The 25,660-nt window shown below is 38.8% G+C and overlaps 1 protein-coding gene and 1 long non-coding RNA gene across 3 annotated transcripts in view; one reads left to right on the top strand and one right to left on the bottom strand.

Moving 5' to 3' along the window:
* Positions 1–25,660, top strand: part of LOC117948369 — a 172,612-nt gene that overhangs the window by 64,649 nt on the left and 82,303 nt on the right. The window lies entirely within an intron of this gene.
* Positions 531–25,210, bottom strand: hck (HCK proto-oncogene, Src family tyrosine kinase). 2 transcript variants are annotated; one of them, XM_034877978.1, is made up of 13 exons: positions 24,970–25,210; positions 11,409–11,548; positions 9,131–9,158; positions 7,570–7,663; positions 7,069–7,164; positions 6,193–6,296; positions 5,105–5,254; positions 4,340–4,492; positions 4,054–4,236; positions 3,787–3,863; positions 2,405–2,558; positions 1,669–1,800; positions 531–873 (listed from the first exon to the last, which is right to left on the bottom strand). In XM_034877978.1, exons 2-13 carry the CDS (start codon positions 11,538–11,540, stop codon positions 671–673), a joined length of 1,506 nt encoding a protein of 501 aa, XP_034733869.1. In that variant the 5' UTR covers positions 11,541–11,548; positions 24,970–25,210; the 3' UTR covers positions 531–670. The 2 variants fall into 2 exon arrangements, with proteins under 2 accessions (XP_034733869.1, XP_034733870.1); XM_034877979.1 differs by having other exon boundaries at positions 24,975–25,160.

Here is a 25,660-nt window from a genome sequence, read left to right as displayed (position 1 = left end):
TTTCTCAAAATATAGTGATCCACATGATATGTACCGGTCGCTGCAGACAAAACTAACACATACAGTATCTCCCTCCACATATTATGCTCTGGTCACTACTGTATAGGTCAATGTGACTCACAAGACTGTTGTTGGTGTGCATCCACATGATTTATGGTCAGTTTTGTGAAGATGAATATCCACTTGATGCAGCTGTGGTCATGCGCTATGTTGTGCTGTGTGCCTCACCTACGTATGAGGTAGGATTGAGTTGTCATATTAAATTTAATTTAATAGCAATTATGACAATTGCTCTTTATGTTGTTTTTATATGTTGCGGCTCTCATCTTTAGTGATATTACTTTATTATGTTCTCATTCAAAGGACAGAGGGCCCAATAGTAGTAAATGAAGTAGCAACCGTCCTCAATAATGTTTGTACAGTCCCTTGTTACAGTACATTATGTGTGTATGAATGAGAAATAGAAAGGGAGATAGACGGAGGAAGAATGTGTGTGTGTGTGTGTGTGTGTGTGTGTGTGTTTTTTTGTGTGTTTGTGTGTGTGTGTGTGTGTGCATGTGTATGTTTGGGCTCTGAATTGCACTGCTGCACATACGCAGTAACCTTGACTTGTTGTTGAGTATGAATGGAATAGTACTAGAAGAGGAAACCCATCTGTGGATGCTAAGTCTCATGGCTGCTGCTGATACTGGCTCTCTGTGGCTGTGTAGAAATCCTCCAGGACACTCTGCAGGTAATCAAAGGTGGGACGGTCCTCAGGCTTGTTCTTCCAGCACTCCAGCATGATTTCATAGAGTTCGGTGGGACAGCTGTCCAGGCGCTGCATTCGGTAGCCCTTCTCCAGGGAACGGATCACTTCTGGGTTAGTCATGCCTGGAAACAAAAGCACATGATTGGTCAACACTATCTACCAGCTACAAGAGAAAAGTCTGCAGTGCTCGGAAGTTCAAAATAAATCACGAAGGTGCTCTTTGGAAAGGGAACACACAACTTCAAAAGAGTAAAAAGGTCCATGGCATTATTCTCGTGATAAAATAAAATCGCCTTTATTATTACAAGAAATAGCCATTTAAATAAAGACTTACATTTTTTCCCAAGAAGAGTGCTTTGAAGTTTTTTTTCTCTCCATTCTTCTATTTCATACATTTTCTATTTTCGTTTGTTTGGTAACAAATAATTATAATTAACGTCTTTCAATAAATTCACAGACAACTGTTTGATAAATTAAAGTTGTGTATAATTTTACAAATTGATTGTTCAAACCAACAAATTTCTATGGACTTAACACACACATGTGTGGGCTAATTAATTCCATTGTCATTGTGTCACACTGCACATGTGTGTGTGTGTGTGTGTTAAAGGATAAACAAATGACACTGAATGTGTCACAGTTCTTTGAACAACAAAGTCCCGACTGTTTGCTGTCCTGGCTCCTAAATGGTGGAATTTTCCATTCTGCATTTAATTCTAATAAAATCTAAATTCACAACTGTTACCCTCTTTCGACATGGCGGTATCTTTCCACATATGAAAAGCCACTTTATACAAAGGCCAAGAGAATTAATGGGAATGAAGAAATAGGACAAATCCTTTGTGTACTAACTGCAAGTGCAAGGTAGAATGTAGAGGCATTCTGGCAACTACTATTGAAATCAGTGATCCCCTTACCTGGGTACGGTGTGCGCCCATAGCTGATAATCTCAGTCAGCAAGATGCCAAAGGACCAGACGTCAGATTTGATGGTGAAAGAGCCGTAGTTGATGGCCTCAGGGGCTGTCCATTTGATGGGGAATTTGGCTCCTGGTTATGAAGGAAAGTTGAAAAAGAAATGAGGTAATACTGACTTTGTTAGTGACTTTGTACATTTGCTGACCCCTAATGACACTGCTGAGGAGATACACATCGTCTGCTCATTCAGTTAGCCATGTATTGCAATTCACTCTCTATTCTTATTATTCTTCTCTTATTATTTTGCCACTTATATTGTAATCAATATCCACAACGTTCCACTCCCGGGATTCTATGCCAATAAAGGAGGAAGGTCTGGCAATGCGAGACAATGTATGTTGTAATCCAACAGCTCGCTGAGATCAAATAATTTTCCCTGAACTGATAAAACTGTGATTGCAAACATTTCATCCGTTCTGGGGAATCAGGTCTATACTATACTCTGTGATGTTATTTACAGAAAACCAACAATTCCCACCAAGAGCAAGCACTAGGCCACAGAGGCAAGGACAAACTTCCTTTAAGAGGCAGAAACCTCGAGGAGCACCAGGGGTCAGGGTGGGGGGGCATCTGCCTCGACTGGTTGGGGCTGAGAGAAAGAGACAGAGAAAGAGAAAGAGGGAGAGAGAGAGAGAGAGAGAAAGACAGAGAGAGAGAGAGAGATGTTGCGTCGTACCTTCCCTGGCTGTGTACTCGTTGTCTTCAATGATGCGAGCGAGACCAAAGTCAGCAATTTTGCACACTAAAGCCTTATTGACCAGGATGTTGGCAGCTCTCAGGTCTCTGTGGATGTAGTTCCTCTGCTCAATGTAGGCCATGCCCTCTGCAATCTAGAGACAACGTCAAAAGATTCAAAACACAGCTCCCACTAGAAACTCTCAATAAATGAAATAAAATAGAATAGACATTTCTTTCCATTTGCACAGGCACAGGTTCGTCAGAATCTTTATAGGTTGCCTTTAGAGTACATTTTTCAAAAAACTATTTGGAATAAAATGAAAATATATTTAAAGCTATTTAAATATAACAATATAAATACATAAATACAAATTAGAGCAATTTCAATACAAACATAAAGGCAAAACAGCTCTAAGACAAAGTTGAATTTGTACATACACTGTATAAAAACATCTGGTGAATATAGATATGATTGATATTTTTTGTTCTCATCTTTTTACGTTATTGCACACAGAAAAACCTAATTTTGCACTGGCAATGGAATTGGACAAAACAGCCTGACACAGCATATGTCCACACTAGAAGCATTTCCTAATTGAAGGATGAGGGTCCATTCCGAATTACAAAAATCTGAATTTAAATAAGTAGATTTTAAATAATATAATGCACTTTCAACAAAAGTCCCTAAACAGAGCAGAGTATACATTGTAATTTCCCCACTGGGGATCAATAAACAGTATAAATTAATGTGCTGTAAATTATTATCATTAATAGATTACTGCATTCAAAAAGCCATACAGTATACTAGGCACAGGTTATTTTTTGGTATCCGTGGGTAAACTAGGTCTACAGTCTAAGAGGCAGGATATCTTTAAAACTTTGTCTACCACCACATAAAATGCAACACACCAAACCTTAAAACATGTAATAAAGACAATAAAACATGGATAAAAAGAGAAGAAAACAGTACATGACCAAAATTGCAAGTAATTCAAATTCTGCAGTTTGGACATTGTGTGTAAGAGTGATTGCCGCCAGGACAAAACAGTTTTTGAATCTTGTAGTTCTGCAACTGGGAACTTGTAGCCTCCGTCCAGAAGGGAGGTACTGGAATTAACTATTCAGAGGGTGTAGGCTATCTCCTAAGATATAGGCCATAGCTATCTGGTGTAGTTGTTTAGCATGCAGGGATGTGGGGTGGAGCTGGGACTCCCCAGTCAGCTTACTTGACTATTTTACAATTTGATTAGATTTTTTGTCAATTCTTGTGCTTAACTGAAACAAACCAAAATCCTGATGCTAAGGAGAAATATATGAGTAACAGTAAGCTGTAATGTGTGGATGGAGGACTGATGGTAATTGTGACTGAATGAATCTCACCTGGGCCGAGAAGTCGATGAGCTTGGGGAGCTGGACACGGTTGCCCTCATCACTCTTTAAGAAGTCTAATAAACTACCTGTAGGAACACACACACACACACACACACACACACAAATACATTAACATAAAATTAATATATACAATAATATTTTGATGTTCTATACATTTCCCGTCCTCTGTATATACTAGTGAGCTCTGACTATTGCAACTGTTTATCCATTTCTTGGAACAAACTACTTATATTTACACACACACTCGACACAAACCTTTCTCCATGAACTCTGTGATGATGTAGATAGGCTCCTCCTTGCTGACCACGGCATTGAGTCGTACCAGTTTGTCATGCTGTAGACTTTTCATCAGGTTGGCCTCGCCCATGAAGGCTTCCACTGACATGCTGCCAGGCTTCATGGTCTTTACTGCTACTTTGGTGTGCTTATTGTACGTAGCTTAAGGCATTAGAAAAACAATTGGAATTAGAAAATGAATGTTTAGCTTCCCATCTTAATTAATTACCGGCTTGTCAAATGATTCAGATGTACAGTCTCTCACCCATCCAGACTTCTCCAAACTGGCCAGCACCAAGCTTCCTTTCCAGTTTGAGGGATGATCTCGGGATTTCCCAGGCATCTTTCTCCCACGGCTTCTCAGGTTTGGCGCTCAAGCACGGGCTGGTCAGTGTTTGGCAGAGGCCGTCTCCTTGCTCTGGAATTAATACAAAACATGATTCATTATTGGAATTTGTAATGAGATTATGTCTACTTTTCCCTCCATTTTACACAATGTTTTTACACAGTAAAAATAAGTACTGTGTTGTAAATTATACAATTTGACAAAAAGGTTCAGCAAAAACAAAAGCACCTTCGTGCTGATGCTAGTAATAATAACGAGCAATACAATGTATGACTTCAAACTGATCACTTTCACATAGGCTGAGTTATTAAAGTCGGCCAGTAGAGTGAGCTGTGCATCAAATTACATGATATATGAAAATTTCCTTCAGGATGAATAAAGTATCTATCTATCTATCTATCTATCTATCTATCTATCTATCTATCTATCTATCTATCTATCCATTACTACAAGCATTACATTCAGCTGTGGCACACAAACTAATCTGAAGTTACTATTTTCCACCATGACAGAGAAACATTTGAAAGAAGAAAGCCTTATTATTACTAAGGATCCCACCGTTGCTCCTTAAACATTTAGTCAAGAAGACAACTAAAACACTCAGCTGTGAGGAACTAAAATCATTCAGTGACAAACTATCTGGAAACAAGCCTGGACTGAATTCTGACAGTACAGAAGACTCACTCTTGTAATGGTTGACCAGCTCCAGCAGGGTGCTGAAGGTGTTGCGGGGAGAGATGTAGAACCCTCCGTTGTCCAGCGTACGGATCTTATAATGTTTAACAGTGTCCCCGGACTGAGGATCGAGGTCCCTGACAGACAGGGAGTAGCTGCCTGTAGCCAAAGAGAAAGAAACACTAGTTACCATGTCTCCCTTAGGGGATTAAAAAGAAATAGATACCAATTTAACTTAAAATCTGTATCATATATTTAAAATATATTTATGTCAGTATACCCCAAAGATGTGCATTCTTGTGAGTAGCTTCTGGGACCTCCTGGACATTTAACCTTTGTGTGTCTTCCCGTCATAATTGAAAATCAACACTTTTTTAGAGGCCTTTAATCAACGTTTTTAACTTTTTCTTATGTTTTTGTCCCTTTTTTCAACACTTTTGACGTTTTTTTTCCAATGTTTGTCATTTTTTCAACACTATATAATACTAGCTTATTAACTTTAGTTTTACAGTTATTTTTGGAATTTATGGTCCATAAGCCTCATTTATAGGAAATTGTACCTAATGTTTGAGTTAGAAAAGCAGAAATTAGGAATTATTGAGACTAAAATTAAAGGAATGGATGTTGATGGATGATCACAAACTGGAATATGTCAACTTTTACTCAACACTTTCAAAACCACTTCAATTTTTTTTCAAAATGCTGTAAAACTGAATAAGACGCCTCAAAATTAATGAAAGTAGAGAGTTGTACTTGCCAAAGAGCGTTCGGTGGAATCAATCATGTTATTTTGGGTAGTTAAAAAGAACATTGATATATGAAAATGGGTCAACTTGACCTGAGGACAACATAAGGGTTAAAGAAGGGATCTCTAGTGATTTAGAATTGCACTGACATACATTTGGGGGACACGCAAAATACAGATTAAAAAGAGAATAATCAAAATGAGAAGCAACAGTGGCCACGTTATCCTGACTTTTAATCTCTATTGTTGGTTAAGCTCCAAAATCACTGGATCCTACATTCCCCATAATGCAACTCAATAGCACTTTTCATTCCTCCTAAATGCCTTTTAATTTTAACTCTCTTTTACTCACCCTGGGTGGTCTCACTGTCTCGGATCATGTAGGATCCCAGTTTGTTGCCAGGGGCCAGCAGCTGCCTCTCAGCATCTTTCCTGCTCACGCCTTTAAAGAACCACCTCAAAAAACAGGAAACAGATCAGTTAGTACAGAAACCTCCCAACTGCTCTTCCTGTGCAAGCCTTTGTCCTCCCTTCATGTTGTGTGCTTTGTTTCCTTGTTCATTTCCACTGTGAGAGAAACAAAAAAAAGGCCTTCTAAACGTATTACATGATACTAGGACTTTTTATTAAAGGCACGCTATATAATCACACATATTTTATCATTAATAATCAATAATACAATTATTTCATAGTCTTATAATAGCTTTGGTGTTACACTCACTGCTCTAAGTCATTCCTACTACAGTCTATACATCTTTTTAACCCTTCATCACAAAACTCATCATTTACTTAAATCTTTATAAATACTATTTAAGTACACACACATTTTTATTCCCAAATTGTAAATAGGTTCATGTACATTCTCTCCTTTGTATTTTTCTATCTTTATTTTTGAATAGTTATCCATGTATTCTGTCCTATTTATTATGTCTGGTGTATTCTGTATTTGTGATGTGTGTCTGATATTTTGCCAATTTGGGATCAAGAAAAGACTATCTATCTATCTATCTATCTATCTATCTATCTATCTATCTATCTATCTATCTATCTATCTATCTATCTATCTATCTATCTATCTATCTATCTATCTATCTATCTATCTATCTATCCATCCATCCATCCATCCATCCATCCATCCAACCAACTATCAAATTAAAAACAACAACAGTTTTCATCAGTGAGATAATGATACTGCATTTAAATGTGTTTTCAATGTGAGTACACTTACTCCTCAGCCTCCAGAGTATCTTTGGCCACATAATTACTGGGGATAAAGCCTTCCTGACCTGAACTGATTGACTTAGCTTTCCACCACTCCCCCGATCTGCAGAGAGAGAGAGAGAGAGAGAGAGAGAGAGAGAGAGAAGGAGACAGAAAAACAAAAAAATATGCATAGTTGTTTCCAAAGGTCTCCGTTTGTGCCCGTTAGGACTAAAGCGCAACCCCAGAGTTTTCAAACATAAAAACGGAGGCAGCCGTGTGTCCAAAAGTCTCAGTTTTAGGGGCTCTAAAACTCCGGGGTAGTGTGAAAAAGATGTTATTTCTTAAACCAAAGCCTAGTAGCGTAGATCTAGCCCATATGCTGCTACAACTGTGTCAGTGGTGTGTCATCACAGCTGACCCAAGCATCTTAACAAATGTTAACCCACAATTAACTTATTGTTTATTACATACATATTGTGACATCTGAAGCGACCGAGAATAACTGATAGTCTTCACTGATACTTACTCCTCTAAGATTTTGAGTTTATCTCCCTTCCTGAAGCCAAGGTCGCCATCGTGAATGGCTTCATAGTCGAACAGGGCTATGACAATGTTCTCTCCTACAGCAGCGTTGCCCGGAAAAGAAGAAAAGCAGAAGACTTCATGTTGGTACATTGTGCTCTTGATATGCAGTAAAAAAAAAAAATCTTCCCTTTTGCAATGTTTTGCACTTTCTGAAGAATTACATGCTGGGATATTTTGGTCTGAGGGAAGTTCTAAAACAACCTCTGTATACACTTAACCCTTGTGTTGTCCTCCTGGGTCAAAAAAGGGACAAAAATGTGACATTGTTGTCCTCTTTTCAGAATTTTAGTTTTAGTTTTCACTAACACCACATCGCTACCACTACTTTTACACTACTTTTTGGAATTCATGGTCAATAACCCTCATTTATATAGAATTATACCTAGTATTTGAGTTAAAAAAAGCAGAAATTATAAATTATTTTGACTAATAGTTCAGATCAGAGGAACGTACAGATGAGTTTAGACAGGAATGAAAGTGGTCCATTGTATTTACAAAGAGCGTTGTGTGGAATCCAATCCATTTTTTGTGGTAAATTGGTTAAAAAGAAACCCATATTTCAGATATAGACATTTTTTACGGAGGCCAAATTTGACCCGAGGACAACAGGAGGGTTCAAAATAACTATGGAGCTGAAACCAAGCCTGGTTTTCTTGGCTCGTAAAAATTGACATTTTGAAAAAGGTTTTCCGTGAGGTTTTAACCCAACGTCCCTGATATGTGTCAGTTTGTACACGAGAGTGCACAATGACTCAGCGTCTGTGAATGTTTTTGTTGTTGTAGTAGTAGACACACTGCGTTTAAGTCCGAACCACATTTCTCTCTGGGTTCCCCGTACTTTGACTGAGCACAGTTACTGACTTCCTTGATAATAAGAGCAGTGCCGGCCTGTCTTGGAGGCCTGTGTGTTGAGTCACTCTGTGTCGACACACCTCACTCTCCTTCCACTCGCTCACATATTGCACCGAGCTTCGGACGGACCTAGATGGTGCTGTTTAACCCTCTGAGGTCTAGGGGCATTTTTTCAGATATCTTCTTGAATTCTCCTTTTATGGATTTTTGCATATAACCTGATTGCCATCTGTCATAGTTCTGTATAGGGATGCCCCAAATTGTTCCAGAGCAATGAAAATAGAAATTATTTGACCCTAAAGCGGAAATATTTCTCAAATCTCCTTTTGAAAACAAACCTACACTCAGTTGTGTTTACAAAAGTCCTGGGTTCACAAAGCATGATCCATGACTAAAATAGTTTTTAATGTCTAAAATGATATTTTGTGACATCGCTATTTGAGTAGGAGTGGTGTGAAACATTGCTTGGACTTGCCGGTGCGTGTTTTGTCCTCAGGGGGCTAAAGTAACTGTCTCAATGGCAGATTCCATGGTAGTGTTGACAATACAACAATATTGAATTTTAATATGCATCTACAGAAACCCGTACAGCTGCTTAAGGATTGAAATACACACTGTGGAGCTGAAGCAGTGAACAGATAGAAACTCACCATCTGAAGAGTTGGATGGCATTTTGCCCTGTAGAGAGAAAGACACAGACATATTGTGTTTAAGGCTAAGAGAAGAGGTCAAGTTCTGTCTTAATTAAGTATTGATTCCCACATTTTTAGTTGATTCAATATTGAGAAAATTAATTCTTGTTTTGGGTTGGGGCGGTGCAGCACAATTACTAGAACAAGTTGTTAAGGCAATTGTGGTCTGTATCCACGACGTTCCACTTTCTCTGTGTTGGGATTTTAAACTCCGGAGGTTTTATTAGGACTATGGTTAACTGCTCCTTAGATGTCTACAGGGTAAATCAAGACAGCTAGTTAGACTTTCTGTCAAATCTGAGGAAAACCGCCTTTGAACGTACACATGATCCACCAAAACAAGCACCTTCCCGAGGCTATTTTGCTAAATGCCAATAAACCAGATCACGTTTTTCTCCTATCCAGGAATGCTGTGTAACCCTCTTCCACAGAGCTGTGGAAGAAGGTCTGGCAATGCGAGACTAAAGCTTGATTTATGAATATATTGAGTCTCCCCGCAGAGCTTCCACTGTAGCCTTCATAAGTGGCCTTACGTTTGTACTTGTGCGTTGATGTGTGCGTCAAGCTGGCTTTTTTTGAGAGGTGCATGTCAGGCTACGGCGTGGGTCCCGCGGAGGTTTGTGTCTCCACGTACCGCCACGTACGTAGCAACGGCGTACATTTGCAGAAGTGTAAATCAAGCTTAAAGCAAATATGTAAGCAAACTGTTGACCCATACTTGCTAGTGTGTAACTTGTCTGTTGTTGTTGGTGCTAAGCAGTTAGCTTGCAGTGGAGTTTTAGAGCTTTTTCACACCTAACATGTGACTTCTGGATCACATTTCCATTTTATCACTTAAGTTGACACCCAAATTCATCTAGAATAAAACCACTGCACACAAAACCAACACAAGGAAGGGAGGGAGGAAGGACTTTATCTTATCAACTTGAAAAGTCAGCATGTTGTTGCCAGTTATCTTTCTTTAGGGTGTTGGGGTTTGTAGTGTGTTTCTTAAGTTTTTTTAAAAACAGTTTGCAACATTAGCACAAAGGTTTAATGAGTTGAGCGGTCTAGGTACCAGACAGTAAGATGGACTATCTTTAAATTTAGACATCTGAGAGATGTACTGTGCTTAATATAATACAGTGGCTTATGTATGAGCTGAGGGAGGTCTTATCTGTTGCTTAATACTGAAGTTTATACGTCTCCTGCCTGGGTGCGCTGGTTCTGCTTCTGTCACTTCCTCTTTCTTCACTGAGGGTAAAAGAGTTGTTACAGTCATCTGACAGGAAGCAGTGGCCAGAAGAACCACACTTTCATGCCGCACCACTGCTAAGTCTGGCCAGTATGCAAACAAGCCACGGTTTCAACGTTTTTGGAGTCATCGTCGGTGCACATCTATTCTCTCTGAAAACTCTCCTGTCGCTACTAGTAACCAGTGACCCTTCTCTATTGTTCCCTATCTTACTTTCAGCGCTTCTGCAATTGACACCATTGATCTTCCCCATTCTTTATTTAAAGCCAGGGAACTGCTGCAGGTGTGTGTGCATCAATTTTTATGGGCAAGAACGTTCAAAAACACCATATGGTCAGATATAATATGTGGCTAGTAAAGATCTATATTCATATACAGTTGTGGGAGGTAACTAAGTATATTTACTCAAGTACCAAATCTAAGTACTATTTCCATTTGATGCTATTTTACTCCACTTCATTCATCAGTCAGCAATAGTTACTGATCAACCTTTTTAACTCGTGGTCAACCAAATAATAATAAAAAAAGTCTACTGTGGGCCCTTGAGGGAACATTTGAGACAGAAAAGGGTAATGTTATCCTGCTCTGGTTTATTGGCATTTCTTTAAATCAATCACAATCATGTTGGGTGGTGCTAAGCGCCGGACGGAGCAACGGTGCAAAACAGCCAGAACTTGCTCTGGTGGAACATGTGTACGTTCAAAGGTTGTTTTAGTTGTACAACAGAAAGCTCCGATAGGACAGATAGTCTAGCTAGCTGTCTGGATTTACCCTGCAGAGATCTGAGGAGCAGGTTACCATAGTCCTCATGAATCAACTGGAGGTTAGAATAATGCCAACACAAAGAAAGCGGAAGGCGACGGACATCTGGCCGAAATGAGGGCAGAATTTCCCGCGGGACTTGAACAATCCCGGAAATATAACAACGTCGATTTGGACAACATGCCATGTGATGGACAGCAACTTGTTATTACTTGTTGTTCTCACAACAGTCCTGCTTACAGCTTTGTTCATGGAGTTTCCTGCGGTGGGGTCTTTGACATAGTGGGCTGTCTGCGCACGGTTCTGCAGGTCGTCGTTGCCCATCCCTTTGCTGAGAGGCTCCTGCTCCTTCTTGGAGCCCACGCAGCCCATGGTGCCTTCTGCAGGAGGACAACAGAGAAGAAACAGCAAGACATTAAAGCAGTGGACACCAGCAGAAAACCACCGTTGGGATGTTACATGTCGTAGTCAGGCCTAGTCAGGGCTGCACCAGATGAGGAAAATAGCCAACTGTCGATATTGCGATATAATTCATGAAATTGGAGGAAATTATCATTTTTGTATCATTGTTCTCATTTTCATTGAAAAGTATATAAAAAGAAACTGTACCGATCTGTACCGAAGAAAATATTTATTTTTTTAGTCTGTAGAATATGATTTGTAGAGTGAGATATCTCTTAATAATACTTAATTTAGAATAGTTAGACACACATTGTGTTTTTAACAAATGTTGCGATTTCGATAAAATCCGGACTGATTGTGCAGCCCTATAGACCTAGTACACCCCCCCACTTAAGAGTGATGTGATATGTATTTTGCATTATTCAGAGTACAGTGGTACATATTGGTGGTCAAACAAATTTAGTACTGAACACATACTGCACTGAGTATGCGGCATCAGAATAGGGGATTTAAATTTAAACAAATAGCTATTATAAAAGAATTAAAGATTTATACATTATTTTAATTTTCAAGCTTATTGTCATACAAAGACTGTTGTGTTTCTAGCACACATCCTGAACTTCAAGGCTCTTTTGAATACCACAAGAGGAAGTATGCTGGTCAAATATTATGTGACAAAAACTATGAGTGAATATAAAAGTCCCCTTCTTACTTTAGATGTTAATGATTATTATTGATGCAATGTGTGGCATTTGCTGTTTGCAATAATTAATTCTGGAGTTATTGCAAAATACATCACATATCAGTTTTGATCTGTAACTTATTGTTATTATGCCTTTACCCCCCCTCTGGCCTCCCTAACTGTGGCAAACATTTTCGTACATTTTTGACTCCACCCTTATCCCCAAAGAGGGTATTTTATTCATGTGCAGTGATAACTAAAATGTAGGTTAACACAGCATGAATATTGTATATATGTTATATGTGTATCTTTACTCTTTTGCCAAACCAGTCCTACAGTATACAGGGTTGGTGGTATGCACATTACACTACATGTTGCATTACATTACACGCTTTTATCCAAACCGACAAACAACTGGTACATATCCGACATTGCGTGCCTCTGGAGCAACTATCCAATCCAATCCAATCCAACCCAAACTATGGGTTAAGTGTCTTGCTCACAGACACACTAGTTGATATATCTCAGTGGGAATCAAACCCACATCTCCCACACCAAAGGCATGTTTCATATCTACTGTGTCATCACCACCACGTATGTAACACTTGTGCTTAATATGAACGATTGATTTTGAACACACAAACAAAAAAATCCTTTAAATAAAAGACACAGAGTATTTCACTTTAAGAAAAAGAAAAAGTAAGCTAAATAAATGAATACACTAAAATAAATACTATACTCTTGTCTGAAAAGGAGTAGTAAAAATCACAAAAGCAGTTTTGGTCCTATGCCCTTTTTGAATAGTCCATACCCTTATCAAAGTGTTTTTAATCTATTGTTTTTTTTCAGTTGCAGATCAATTAATCGATCGAGTTACTATTCCATGGGGGTGGTAGTGGCTCAGTCCTGGCTGCCGGTTCAAGTCCCCGCAAGGACCAAAATACGAAGGGTGGATTGGTAGCTGGAGAGGTGCCACTTCACCTCATGGATACTACCAAGGTGCCCGTGAGCAAGGAACCAGAACCCCCAACTGCTAGGGTAACCCCTCCAAGGAGCAGCGCCCTCACTCTGACATCTCTCCATTAGTGTGTGTAGCATGTATACAGTAGATTGCATACGTTTACCTGTGATAAATTAATATCTCTAGGTATGGTGAAGGGTGTGTGATGATGAGGGGGGCTATTTAATTCCAAAGGCCAAGGGGACTTTATCAGGATGCATAGTATCCTGATACATGAAATAACTGGCCTTTAAAAATAAAAATCTGCTTGCCTCTATGGGAATTTGACATAGGGGGTGTATACTCATGCCCCCTGTATGTTAAGGAAGAACATTTATTCATTTACAACACATTATTCATCACAAAGAAAATTGGTGTCCTTAAAAGGTTGGATTTTCCTAAATTTTGTGAATTAAGGCATGACGGTCAATTTCCAAAAGATGTTTTTTCATGCCTCTTTTTTTTAGGATTATTTTTTGGGGCATTTTAGGCCTTTAGTTGATAGGACAGTTGAGGATATGAGAGAGGGGGAGTGAAATGCAGCAAAGGGCCGCAGGCCGGATTCGTACCCGGGCCGGCTGCATCGAGAAGTAAACCTTTATACATGGGCACCTGCTCTACCAACTGAGCTATCTGGGTGCCCAAGTTTTCATGCCTCTTTTTAATCAACTTTAGCATGGATGTGTAAACCTATTCAAGCCCCTGTAGGTTCTGAGCATGTGTGTAGTTCAGGCCTGTGTTGAATGCCTTTCCCTTCGTGGGATATATAAAGGCAGAAAAAGACAAAAACAAGGAAATCACATTCTTAATTACAGGATTGGTTCATGTATCCTTATACTGTCCATCCATTATATTTATCAAGCACAAGTAGCTTCTAAATAGATCAGAACAAAATAGAAACAAGTTTGTACCAAATTTATTTGGTACCCCTCAAATCGCATGTGGCCCCCAGCCAGGCCTCTCCCTTTGAAAGGGTCTAGCACCCTCACTGTGCGTAGGAACGAGGTCGGGTGGATGGATGGGTCAAACAAACACCGGAGTTTCACACAGGACACTGCTGTTCATGTCCTGCGTGAAACCTGTGTGAAAGTGAAACAGGATCTTTATAACACCGATTCTATTCACCAAGTCTATTTTGGAATTTGAACAGTCAATTCAGTGGGGGTTGGGGGTTGGGTGGGGGGAAGCAAGACAACCACCGTTCCACTCGAAAAAAAGTCTTATAACCATTCCAATGACCCCGAAGCTTTTCAGTTAAGGTAAATTAAAGTAAAAAAAATAGCATTGTTCCCCTTTAACCATTGTGTTGTCTTCCTGTCAACCATGAACCTGTTGTCTTTCGGGTCTAAATTTGAAAAAAAAAAAAAATCTGCTTATTTCAGTGCATTGACACTTTTTTTAACGTTTAAGTCACTTTATTCAACTTCAAAAGAACTAGAAAATAAGTAGGGGAAAATGCAGCGCAACTAAGCCCCGGCCGACTCACGTCGCCGCGACATGTACTTACATTTCTGAGAGGTGCACGTCAGGTTATGGCGTAGGGTCCGGCGTAGGTTTGTGTCACCACGTATCTCCATACGTACGATGTTATGCAGAAGTATAAATCGAGCTTTATGGCTGACACAGTGTGACGGAGCAGACGGCTGCCGTCATGGTAGCTATACGCTAAATATTTTAGCCTTCAAAGAAAGACCTTAAATGGTGCCTCCATATTTACACGCAACATTACAGTTTATTTATTGAGTTAATATGTTATGTTAACGACACAATAATACAATCTCCTGTTATCCTAACCATTCCTCATATTTTTATGTTAATCGTATATATATATATATATATATATAAAATGTGAAAATTACTAATGTTATAGACATATTCATATTGGCTGAATGAAGCTTTTACAATTTGAGGCGCGGGCTTGAGGCCCATAAGATGCCCTCAGGAATGACTTGTTTTTGGGTCATTAGGAAACTTGTTTTTTTTGTTCTTATAATGTGATCTTTGTGTCTCTCACGTCAATTACTTTTATTTTGTGAAAGTGTTTTGTTTTGGCTTTCTTTAATTCCATTTTATACATGTATGATATTTTACACACACATATATATGTATATATATATATATATATATATATATATATATATACTGTATATATATATATACATATATGCAGAGAGGAGTCCTGAGAGCAGCTATATATATATATATATATATATATATATATATATAGCTGCTCTCAGGACTCCTCTCTGCACCTTCTACCTACACTTTATATTTTGATATTTTATTTCCTTATATTTTGTATTTTTATATTTCGTGTCAACACTGTAAAGGGGTTGCTTCAATCTCATTGCACAGGTACTGCACTTGTGTATAATGACAATAAAGGCATTCTATCCATCTATCTTCCATCTATTCTATCTATTTATTTTGTAACACTATTTTGCCTGATTGGCCTTTACAATAATTATCCCAACTTAAGAAAGCTATCTCGGACTCACCTTGAGTGATTTCACCTGCTCACGACTACTAGCTACATCTACCCACAGCACACAGTCAGCTTACTGGATGAATGTGTGATTTTAGGGATGCTGTATGCCCCTGCAATCCACATTATTGCAGTTTATTCTGACTAAATACTTGTTACAGAGGTTGGCCTTCTGCGATACTGTTATAATTTGAATATGTATATCAATTGAGATCTTCTAAGAATTAACACTGCAAATGTTTTTTTCTATCTACCTTGGTAATACAAATATTTTCACACAAGCCCCCCCCCTTGTTCAACTGTAACATCTAGGGAATTTGCTTTCTCTACGTATCACACCTTATTTGATTGTGTGAATGTAAATGTGAATGCAGTTATCTGGAACAAGGCTTCACAAGAGCGAGAACAAAGAGCGAGTCTGTGACGGGGGGGGTAGAAGCTGTGTTTTACAGCCCATGGTGGCTCACATTCACAGATGGAGAGGACAGATGAGGGAGTTATTCTGTGCAACCCAGCTCTCTTCAGCTCAGGGAGGAAGATTATTGCTCTGAGGAACAAATGTGTAACATGAGCATTAAACAGTGGTGGTGGAGGAAGTATTCTAATCCTTCACTTGGGTAAACATAGTAATACCACACTGTAAAAACACTCTGTTACAAGTGAAAGTCCTGCATTGAAAAGTACTAAGTTACTAAGTTACCTTAAGTACTATAAGTAAAAGTCCCCAATGCAGAGACATCCACCCATTTTAGAAACTGGAAACCAGTGGTGAAATGTACCTAAGTACATTTACTTAAGTACTGTACTTTAGGAGTTTCTAAACATTTTCTTTTCATGCCATTTTATACTTCTACTCCGCTACATTTCAGAGAAGAATACTGCACTATTACTCCACTACATTAATCTGACATTAAGATGTTTGCACACAGAACACATGTAGTTTATAAAATATGATGTTTTATTATAAATTAAACTACCCAATGATGCAACGACCTACAATTCCAGCTGACATGATTAGCTGATTTTACTCAGAACTGTTTGGATCGTTTCCTCTTTCTAAAATGGGAAGATTTTTCTGCATTAAGAACTTTTAACACTTTATGTAGATTTTCTAGATGATACTTACATACTTTTATTTAAGTAAGATTTTCAATACAGGATTTTTATTTGAAAATGCAATAAATTTTAGAGTGTGGTATTAGTACTTTTACTCAAGTAAAGGATCTGGATACTTCTGTGTTTAATGGTCTAAACATGCCATCTGGGCTTGTAGGCCCTTATGTTGTTGGGTAGTTTAATTTATAATAAAACTTCATATTTTATAAACTACATGTATTTTGTGTGCAAAAGTCTTAATTTGTGAAGAAACTAAAGCTGCCAAATGTAGTGGACTACATATTTCTCTCTGAGATGTAGCGGAGTAGAAGTATGAGGAATGAAAGGATTCAAGTAAAAGTACTTCAAAGTTGTCAAAAGTACTGTACATTAAATGTACTTGGTTACATCCCACCACTGCTAAACAGCAGAACCCCGTGACCATGCAAACAGATCTACTATGATTGTAGAAGTCACATTATTGTGCAAAAAAAAGACCCTGATACCCCCAAGAAACCAGAAACACCAACACTTTCAAAACTTTAAAGTTTTCTGCACGCACTTTCTTGATCGGTTCTTCAACACACGTCTACAGTCTTACATTACCAACACCATACTGCCCTGAGGCCACTCACAACAGTCCCGGCGTATGCAATGGAAAATCTTTCATTTGAATATTCAGACACAGGAAGTCCCGTTCTACTTGAGGTCAGAATTAGTGATGCTAACGTAGTTGCTTCCTTTTTTTTTCACTCTGTGTGTCAAACCTGGTTCCTCTTTAGAGGTCTAATCACAGGAGGCTCAGTCTAAGTATTGAACAGTCGGGGCTTCATGTTTTGTTTTTTTTGCTGATACAAAATGGAGGTCAGCATTAGGCTGGTGGTAACGCATTGCCCAAGTTTGGCTCTGTAAAAACGCAGCTGTCATCGATTCATCTCAGTCTGCGAGTAAAGCAGCAACAATTCATGTGAAAGGAAATGCCCATGTTGCTTGAATACTAACCAGGGTGGGGCTAGAAGGGGGACAATTGGCCCCACGTGATGCCCCTCCCCCCCTGCTATCCATTGGGCTAGTGTACTGTCAATCTGACAATTGGGATTTCTATTGGATCTGTCACTTGGCTGTTCTTCCAATCTTCCTAGCCCTTGTCACATGACCAATTCATGTTTCCATGGTGACTATCCAAAATTCTGAATGAAACACTGGAATTTTTATTTTTCATTTTCATTGATTTGGGTTGAGACTGAGTCAAGACCAAGACCAAGGCCACGTTCAACCCCAACAAAATGTAGCATCAAGATTTTTTAAAACTGAAATTCAATTCAATTCAATTTTATTTTTAGTATAAAACCATAACAACAGTTATCTGGAGACACTTTATAGATCGAGTAGGTCGAGACCACACTCTAATATTTATCACAATTCTAGTAATTCCCCCAAGAGCAAGCACGGTGAAACACCCTGTTGTGTGGGCGGTTTGAACCCTAATTACACGGCAAAGTCCAGGTAATGAGCTGCCAGAATGACTTCTGTCATTTTTTTGGGTGGACATTTTATTAGAATACAAAAAATCTGCTTCAAAATGTAGGAAATATTGGATAGGATAGAACAACACAATTTTATTACCCCATCCCTTCCTCCTCACTGTGACTTATTTACTGTCCACACAACACATGGGTCCCTAAAAATAGATGTTTTATGTCAGCGAAAGCTACATAATTACTAAAAGAGGTTATGAAGCAGTTACTTTCAACATGATGTTTTGTTTAGCCCCGTACCTTCGGTGTGTGGAATCAGGTCTGTGCTAGTTTGACGAGAATATCGAAAGAAAGATGATGTCTAAAGGGGGAAATCTACATTACAAATCTACATTAGCAACAACTCAGTTGTTCCTTAGTAAAAAAGTAAAAAAAATAAGGAATTCTACCAACACTATCCAAACTATCCAACACAACGTGTTAAAAAACTCTCTCTCTCTCTCTCTCTCTCTCTCTCTCTTTCTCTCTGGGAGGTCAATAGGAATGCAGTTGTGAGCAGGAATGTGTATTTTGTTCACAACAACACAACACACAACAACATGAGCTGGCCACAGAAGTCAGATTTAGAAATATAACACAAATTTAATTTCAGAAAAGACTCTCATTCATGTTCTTGCAGGGGACTAGATTTAAACCGCTGTCATGCCTGTACACTACATGTATGCTACAACCTGTTCCTTTAGCTTAGCATAAAAGCTGGTTACAGGGAGCCGTGTGCAGATTTAACTAAATCCACTCACCAGCGCCTCTACAATTTACATATCTTGTTTGTTTAATCTGTGAAAAAACAAATAAAATAAAACGGGCGCATGCGCAGTGGCTTACAAGTCCAGTCGGTGTACAGCTTCCACCATGCTATCTGTGTTGAGTAAGTTCAGTATTCTCAACAGAGGTTGATGAAAGAAAACCCATCCGGCTTGGATACAAACCATGGACTCCTCAATCATCTCAACAGTGTTTTTTACCCCCAACGTCTCCTTCCAGGCAACGCAGCAATGGTTATGTTAGGTTAGCTGCCTGGAAGGCGTCGCTGGAGGCAAAGAACACCATCGGGCCAACCTACCGGTGGCAACGCTCATCTGACACTGGGGAAGAAATTGAATAAGCTTATGTCCCATTAGACCATTGTGACATTGAATTTGCCTCCTTTTCCCAAGATTCTTTAAAAAGACAATATTGTGTTTATCTGTCAAAATATAATATAACAGAAGCAAGTAGAGAAAGAGTGATAAGCTGCGTTCAAAAGCGCTCTGTATTACGGAAATAGTGCACTATAAAGTGCGTTTGACATTTTGTAGTGGTGTGGGAATCCTCTGTGGTAATCCCCTGAGGACAGAAGACGCACACTCCTACTCAATATTACAGTATTACAAAATATCATTTTAGACATTTATTTACTATTTTATTCATATATTATGCTTTTGGGAACCTGAGACTTTTGTAAACTCATTTAAAACACCTAAACAACTGAGTGTAGACATGTTTGCTCAAGAGATTTGAGAACTATTTCCACGTCAGGGCAAACTGATCTCTTTAAGCCTGGCTCTGGATCAATTTTGGGCGTCGCTGTCCAGAAAAATTAGTTTAATCTGAACATTTTGATATGAAACACACCGGGATCAGGTTCAATGCAAAATCCTTAAAAAGGAAAATTCAAGAAGCTTTCTAAAAATGTCCTTAGACCTCAGAGGATTAGTTTAATTCACTATGTAGTCCTATATAAAATACCCACAATGCACAGCTAGTTTGAGTGTACATACGGTGGGCCCTATATTTTATTCCCTTTATACGACAGACCCTTCTTCCACTTCCTTCTTCACAGTGTTGCCGTGACAGTGACATCCGGCGGAATTACAGGCAGAACGAGAGCAATCCTGGAAGTGGAACGTATTGAAAATACACTAACCACAATGCAACATGGTGGTTTTTGTTCCCCAGAGGAGAAGAAGAAGCTGAAGCGCCCGCGAAAAGTAAAAAAGGAAAACAGGGAGCGGGCTTTCCTTTTCTAAACAGTGGAAATGTAACACGCGACACATGAACAACCTTTTATTAGTCTCCAGTCCGTGTTCATGATGTTGGGCGCTTCCACCCCCGACACACAAAAAAAACGGCACATGTAGTGTCCACCGTGAGACAACTTTTCATTTGAAAGAGGAAGAATGTGTTATTTCTTCTTTCAAAAGTACATATATTTAAAACAAGTACTGCGCTAATCAAGAGCACTGGTAAATATGTCTAAATGAGGACAGCACTTGTAGTCAGTCGCACCGAAAACAGGGCAAAACACCACAATGACTTTTAAAAAGAGCGTACAGCTCCGCCCAGGTCTCTAGTTCTGATAGTTAACCCACTTTACATATGTTTTTAAATTCGTCTTTTTTCATTAGGTATTTGCACATAACTGATCCCCATGTGTTTCTTATCAAAACGTTCAGGAACAAACTCAGCTGTCCATGTGGTAATGCTCAGTCTTTTCCAAAGCAATGTGTAAAGAGAAGATTTTGGCACTAAAATTGAAACATTGATGTTTGCTTTTTGTCCTCAAATCTCTTTTAGAAAACAAATCTTAATTTATGATGTGTTGTAAGAATTTCAATGTATGAAATGAGTTTAACCAAAAGTCTTAGGTGATGTAAAGACGAAAATAGTAAATAAATGGCTGAAATTAAATTGTGTAATAAAGCTTTTTGAGTAGGGGCTTAGTCAAACATCATCTACTACATAGACACCTAAATTATTTGGATCATATTGCATTTTGAGGAGGTACATACAACAAGAGGAGGAGTTGTTTCCTGCACTGTTGTTAAACTCACATTGCAACCAATCACATTATAAGAAATAAGCAGACATTCAATCTCAATTTCAAACAGAATTTAAATGACATCACGGTAAAAACTGTTGGACTTTCTCTCAAAAAAGTACAAATTACAGCACAAATAACATAAAACGTGTCTGTCCCTTCTACCGTACTGTAACTCTCAGGTCAGTGTTTGGACATTGGCCCAGTTCATGATTATCAAATGATATCATAACATGCAAATGTGTCCCCCTCCAAACATGAGGCTGTGCACCCGCTCTTGGAACACGTGCATATTGATAATCTGTTGATTTGGGCAAACATGTCTTTCAACATTACACACGTGCATGTCTGAGTTTAAAAAATAAATAAAAATAGCACACTATATTTATCTGCACCGTGTAGCTGTCCAAGCGTTAAGCAGGTACTCAGCCAGGTCAGCTCTTTATTGGCACTTCCACTGAATGCCGTGATTACACGAAGATTTCTGAAGGATTCCAGCTATTACCCTACCACCAAACTATTTTAGTGTAACACATACTAGCCAACACTCTCCCAACAGACAAAACACAGGAATAATTCATGTCTGTTCTGTTATGAGGAGGTTTTTTACGCAGATGTAAATGTTGTGGGCTGTTAAAGACTGCCAGGCTGTGTTTGAGACCGCCTTGGGCCATAACAACATCACCTGGCAGCCTGGCACGCAACCAACAGGGCATTAGGCAGCTACAACGAACTAAAACAACAAAAGAAGAGAGAAAGGAACAACGAAAATCATCGCGCAGTCCCAGCATTCTGCTTGTCACTGGCAATGTTTTAATGTGACTTATGAAGACCGATCTGGACTTCAGGGTGTCCCTCTCATCTGAAGCATGCTGAGGTGTCTAATAATTTTTTTGGGACGGCCTGATATGATTGCATTAGACACGGACAGTCCTGTTGGACTAAAGTATTATATATGTCATAATAACTGCTGCCATTATTATGAATCATATTTCTCCATATTTCCATCTGTATCAGTGTCTCTGTGTCTGTCCGAGGTTTCTGCCGGTCAGAAGTCCACTGTCGCACTAAATGCTTGCACTGGGGGGGAATTGTGTGTTTTTGGTAAATTATAGAGTGTGGTCTAGACCTACTCTATCTGCAAAGTGTCCTGTGATAACTCCAGGTGTGATTTGACCCTGCACATAACATTGAATTGAATTGAATATCTTTGATCCAGGTTCCTTGACAGATAGCTCACATATATAAGCCAATGTTTGCAGTACTCGAGATCAGTCTTAAGACCACTTTTTGAAAGGTTGGGGTTAGTCTTGTCTTGTCAACTGCATTTTTACTTGGCCCTGTCTCGGTCTCAGGTGGAGAAGACCCGGTTTTGTTTTTTAAGACCGGTCAAGGCCACAACTTTCTTTTGATTATTTTATCAAGGCATTTCTCATAAAACACTTTGATTAAAAACAGGAATGAAGAAGAATCTTAAAGAGTTCAAACTACCTTTTTTTTTTAACCTGGACCTTATTTCCTAAGGTTTTGTGTGTAAATGTCTCATTTAGGAACATTCTTTAGAATTGGTCCAGCATTAGGCGTGAACGCTGTAACCGGCAGCCACTGACCGGGCTGCAATGTTTCCCTACGGGGCAAATGTTTAGCGTCAGTTTGGTCCACTAAGAGTGCTGTTTTTGGCACTAAAACATTCTGATAATTGTACATGTATAAGTGTACTAACTAAATGATGTAAACAACAATCTTTGACATTGGTCCAGTATTAAGCAAGATCACTGCAGTCGGTAGCGCAGAAAAAAGCTACAATGTAAGTCAATAGGGCAATTTTCCAGTCCATATTTACCTTCACAAAAGTGCTGGTTTTGCCACTGACTGGTTCAGATTAATATTCTAATCATACTTAGTTTTGGTTAAGTTGGTTGTGAATACAACACTGATAAAACCTGAGACTGATATGTTATATGTACAATCTATATACTTTTGAAATTATTTTTCTTTACTTTTTAATTATAGAGTTATAGCTCGTGCATGTATTATCAGTAAGATCACAGTAAATTTACCATACTACAGCATAGTTTAGCATGGCATGGTATGTATACAACAAGTCCTCCAAACTATAAGACAGCATATGTTGTCTGATCCAACCCTCTATTACGACCCATTGGAGCTTTTCCGTCCTCATTTCTGAATTTAAATCCCGTTACTTCCGTTCTGTGCGAACGTACATTCATCTGCAACTGTTTTGATTATTGATTTGTCATCAAATATCAAGCAAAAATGACAAAATCTTCTCAAAGTGTGAGGATTTTTTTGAATACCATTGTAAATGCAACATTATTGATTGTTGGACTCTTTGTTGGATGAAAAACTAGACATTTAAAAATGTCAACTTGGCTCCTCCAAAATGGTCAGTTTCACTATTTTTGATTTTGTAGAACAAACAATTAATTGAGAAACTAATCAAAAGATGAATCTATAATTAAAAAGCTCATTAGTTTCAGCCTTAGGTAAGATACATGACCTTACATTATGTTCATACATATTGTTACTGTACACAATGGACCGCACAATATTATTATTCGTATAGAATGTTATTTTTCACAAAGGAAGTTGGTTGTGTCTCTAAAAATGTAAATTCAGCTTCTCCACCAACGCAAGACACACTCAAGCAACCAACCATGAATATATTGACAATATTTTTGGGGAGATCCGAGTGATGTTGCTGCTGCAGTGAGGTACAGTAGATGCTGGATGGGGAATTTAACAACGGCCACTAATATGATGTAATACTGGCATTTCTGCAATAGGTTTTATGTACAACAAGTGTCTTCACTTGGGATTAAAGCAATAATGTTAAAGGGATTTCTTTTAATTCACAAGGATAACACACATTACTTAACATTTCTGTAAATGTGCCAGTGTTATCCAGCCGTTTACAGGCAGAAGGCACCAATGTAGCATTAAGCAGTCAATGCAGTACTAATAGATTCCATACACTATATTTACTGTATGTCTGTTGCATCAGTTTTGGGTGCTGCTTAACCCTTGTGTTGTCTTCCCGTCGACCGTGAAAAAAACATGTTTTGGTCACTTTTTGTCACCATATAATTGCTTTTTCACGACATTTTTGTAACCTTTCAAAAACATTCAATTAAATTATCATTTATGTCACCTGAAGAATGTTGTAGGAGTCATCCATGTTATTTTTGGGCAATTTGGTTGAAAGAAAACCATATTTCTGATATAAAACCCTTTGAAACGGGTCAATTTGACCCGAGGACAACACAAGGGTTAAATGATTTAGACCATTGAACATCTAAAATAAAAGTTAATGTACAGCTACTGGAAGTAACCAAAAACTGAATAGAAACTGGTTTCTGGTTCAGTCTAAATGGACAGTCTTAAAAATAACTCTCTCTCTCTCTCTCTCACTCACTCACTCACTCACATTCACACACACACACACACACACACGCACGCGCGCAATAAGAACGTGTAATAAACGGTTTATCAATGTTTTAACATCACTTTTGACCACTTTCATATTCTTCTACACAGTCTATGAGTACAGAGGGACTCAGTGTAGGCGGTGGTCCTTTCAACTCAAACTCAAGTTCCTCTTTTTGGAACTGAGTATCCTGGTTGTACAACTACAAGTCTTCATTTATCAATCATCAGAGCTTAACTTTCTTATTTTATCCAAAATCTATTCGACATACCCTTCATGGCCGATCACCCCCCCCCCCATCTTTCGGATAGTTCGGCTACTCCCTTTCCATACAAGCAAGAGGACACTTACCGCTCTTCGACTGTTGCTTCTGCGGATGTCTATGTGCTCGTCTACAGATTCAGATGACCGACTAAAGAATAATCCTCATTTCTTTTCCGTAGGTTCCATTTCTTAACTGTACTTTTTTTTTTGTTGGTCTCTTTGGTTCAGGCTGAAGATGCGGACGGGGCGACGGAGCGCAGCGCACTGGGCTTGGACAAGGAAGTTTGTGTGCTGTGCGCATCTGTGTGACTTGGTGAAAAAGAGGAACAAGCTCTCACCGATCGTACTCTCGGTTTAACTGGCTGAAAAAGCCGGCAGTTGTTTTTTTTCCCCAGTTGCTTCTTTAGTGGTGGAATGGAGAGAAGAGACGCTGTCTTGTGTGCCATGGCGCAGGATAAAATATAAGCCTAGTGTTAGATGTAGATCTTTCTTTTCTATTGAACATATTTATCTATTTACTTTTTCATAGATTAAGACCACGGTCTGAACGTCATAGTTTACCTACTTTTTTTTGCAAATATGTCTACTCTTATAAAACCAACGTATACTATAAATATGTACAGGCAAGGCGTAGGTTTTTATTTTAACTGATTATAACGGGGGTGCTGGGGATGGGGCGATTCCAGGATTTTTTTAAGTCAGGTGGCAGAGGGTGTGGGGGGTGGGGGAGGGGGGGGGGGCATTTTATCAGAATACAGCATAGGAAATCTGCATAGAA

Source organism: Etheostoma cragini, chromosome 7, assembly GCF_013103735.1.
Source record: "Etheostoma cragini isolate CJK2018 chromosome 7, CSU_Ecrag_1.0, whole genome shotgun sequence".
Lineage (NCBI taxonomy): Eukaryota > Metazoa > Chordata > Actinopteri > Perciformes > Percidae > Etheostoma > Etheostoma cragini.
Note: the sequence above shows the minus strand (reverse complement) of the source record. Positions and strands in the feature narration are given on the sequence as shown.

Bases quoted from the DNA above. Each gene is read 5' to 3' on its own strand.
- hck (XM_034877978.1), bottom strand. From the start codon at position 11,540: ATGGGCTGCGTGGGCTCCAAGAAGGAGCAGGAGCCTCTCAGCAAAGGG. The intron at 7,165-7,569 runs GTAAGTATCAGT...CTCTCTCTGCAG, and splicing joins AAACTCAAAATCTTAGAGGA to ATCGGGGGAGTGGTGGAAAG. The intron at 6,297-7,068 runs GTAAGTGTACTC...CTGTTTTTTGAG, and splicing joins GATACTCTGGAGGCTGAGGA to GTGGTTCTTTAAAGGCGTGA.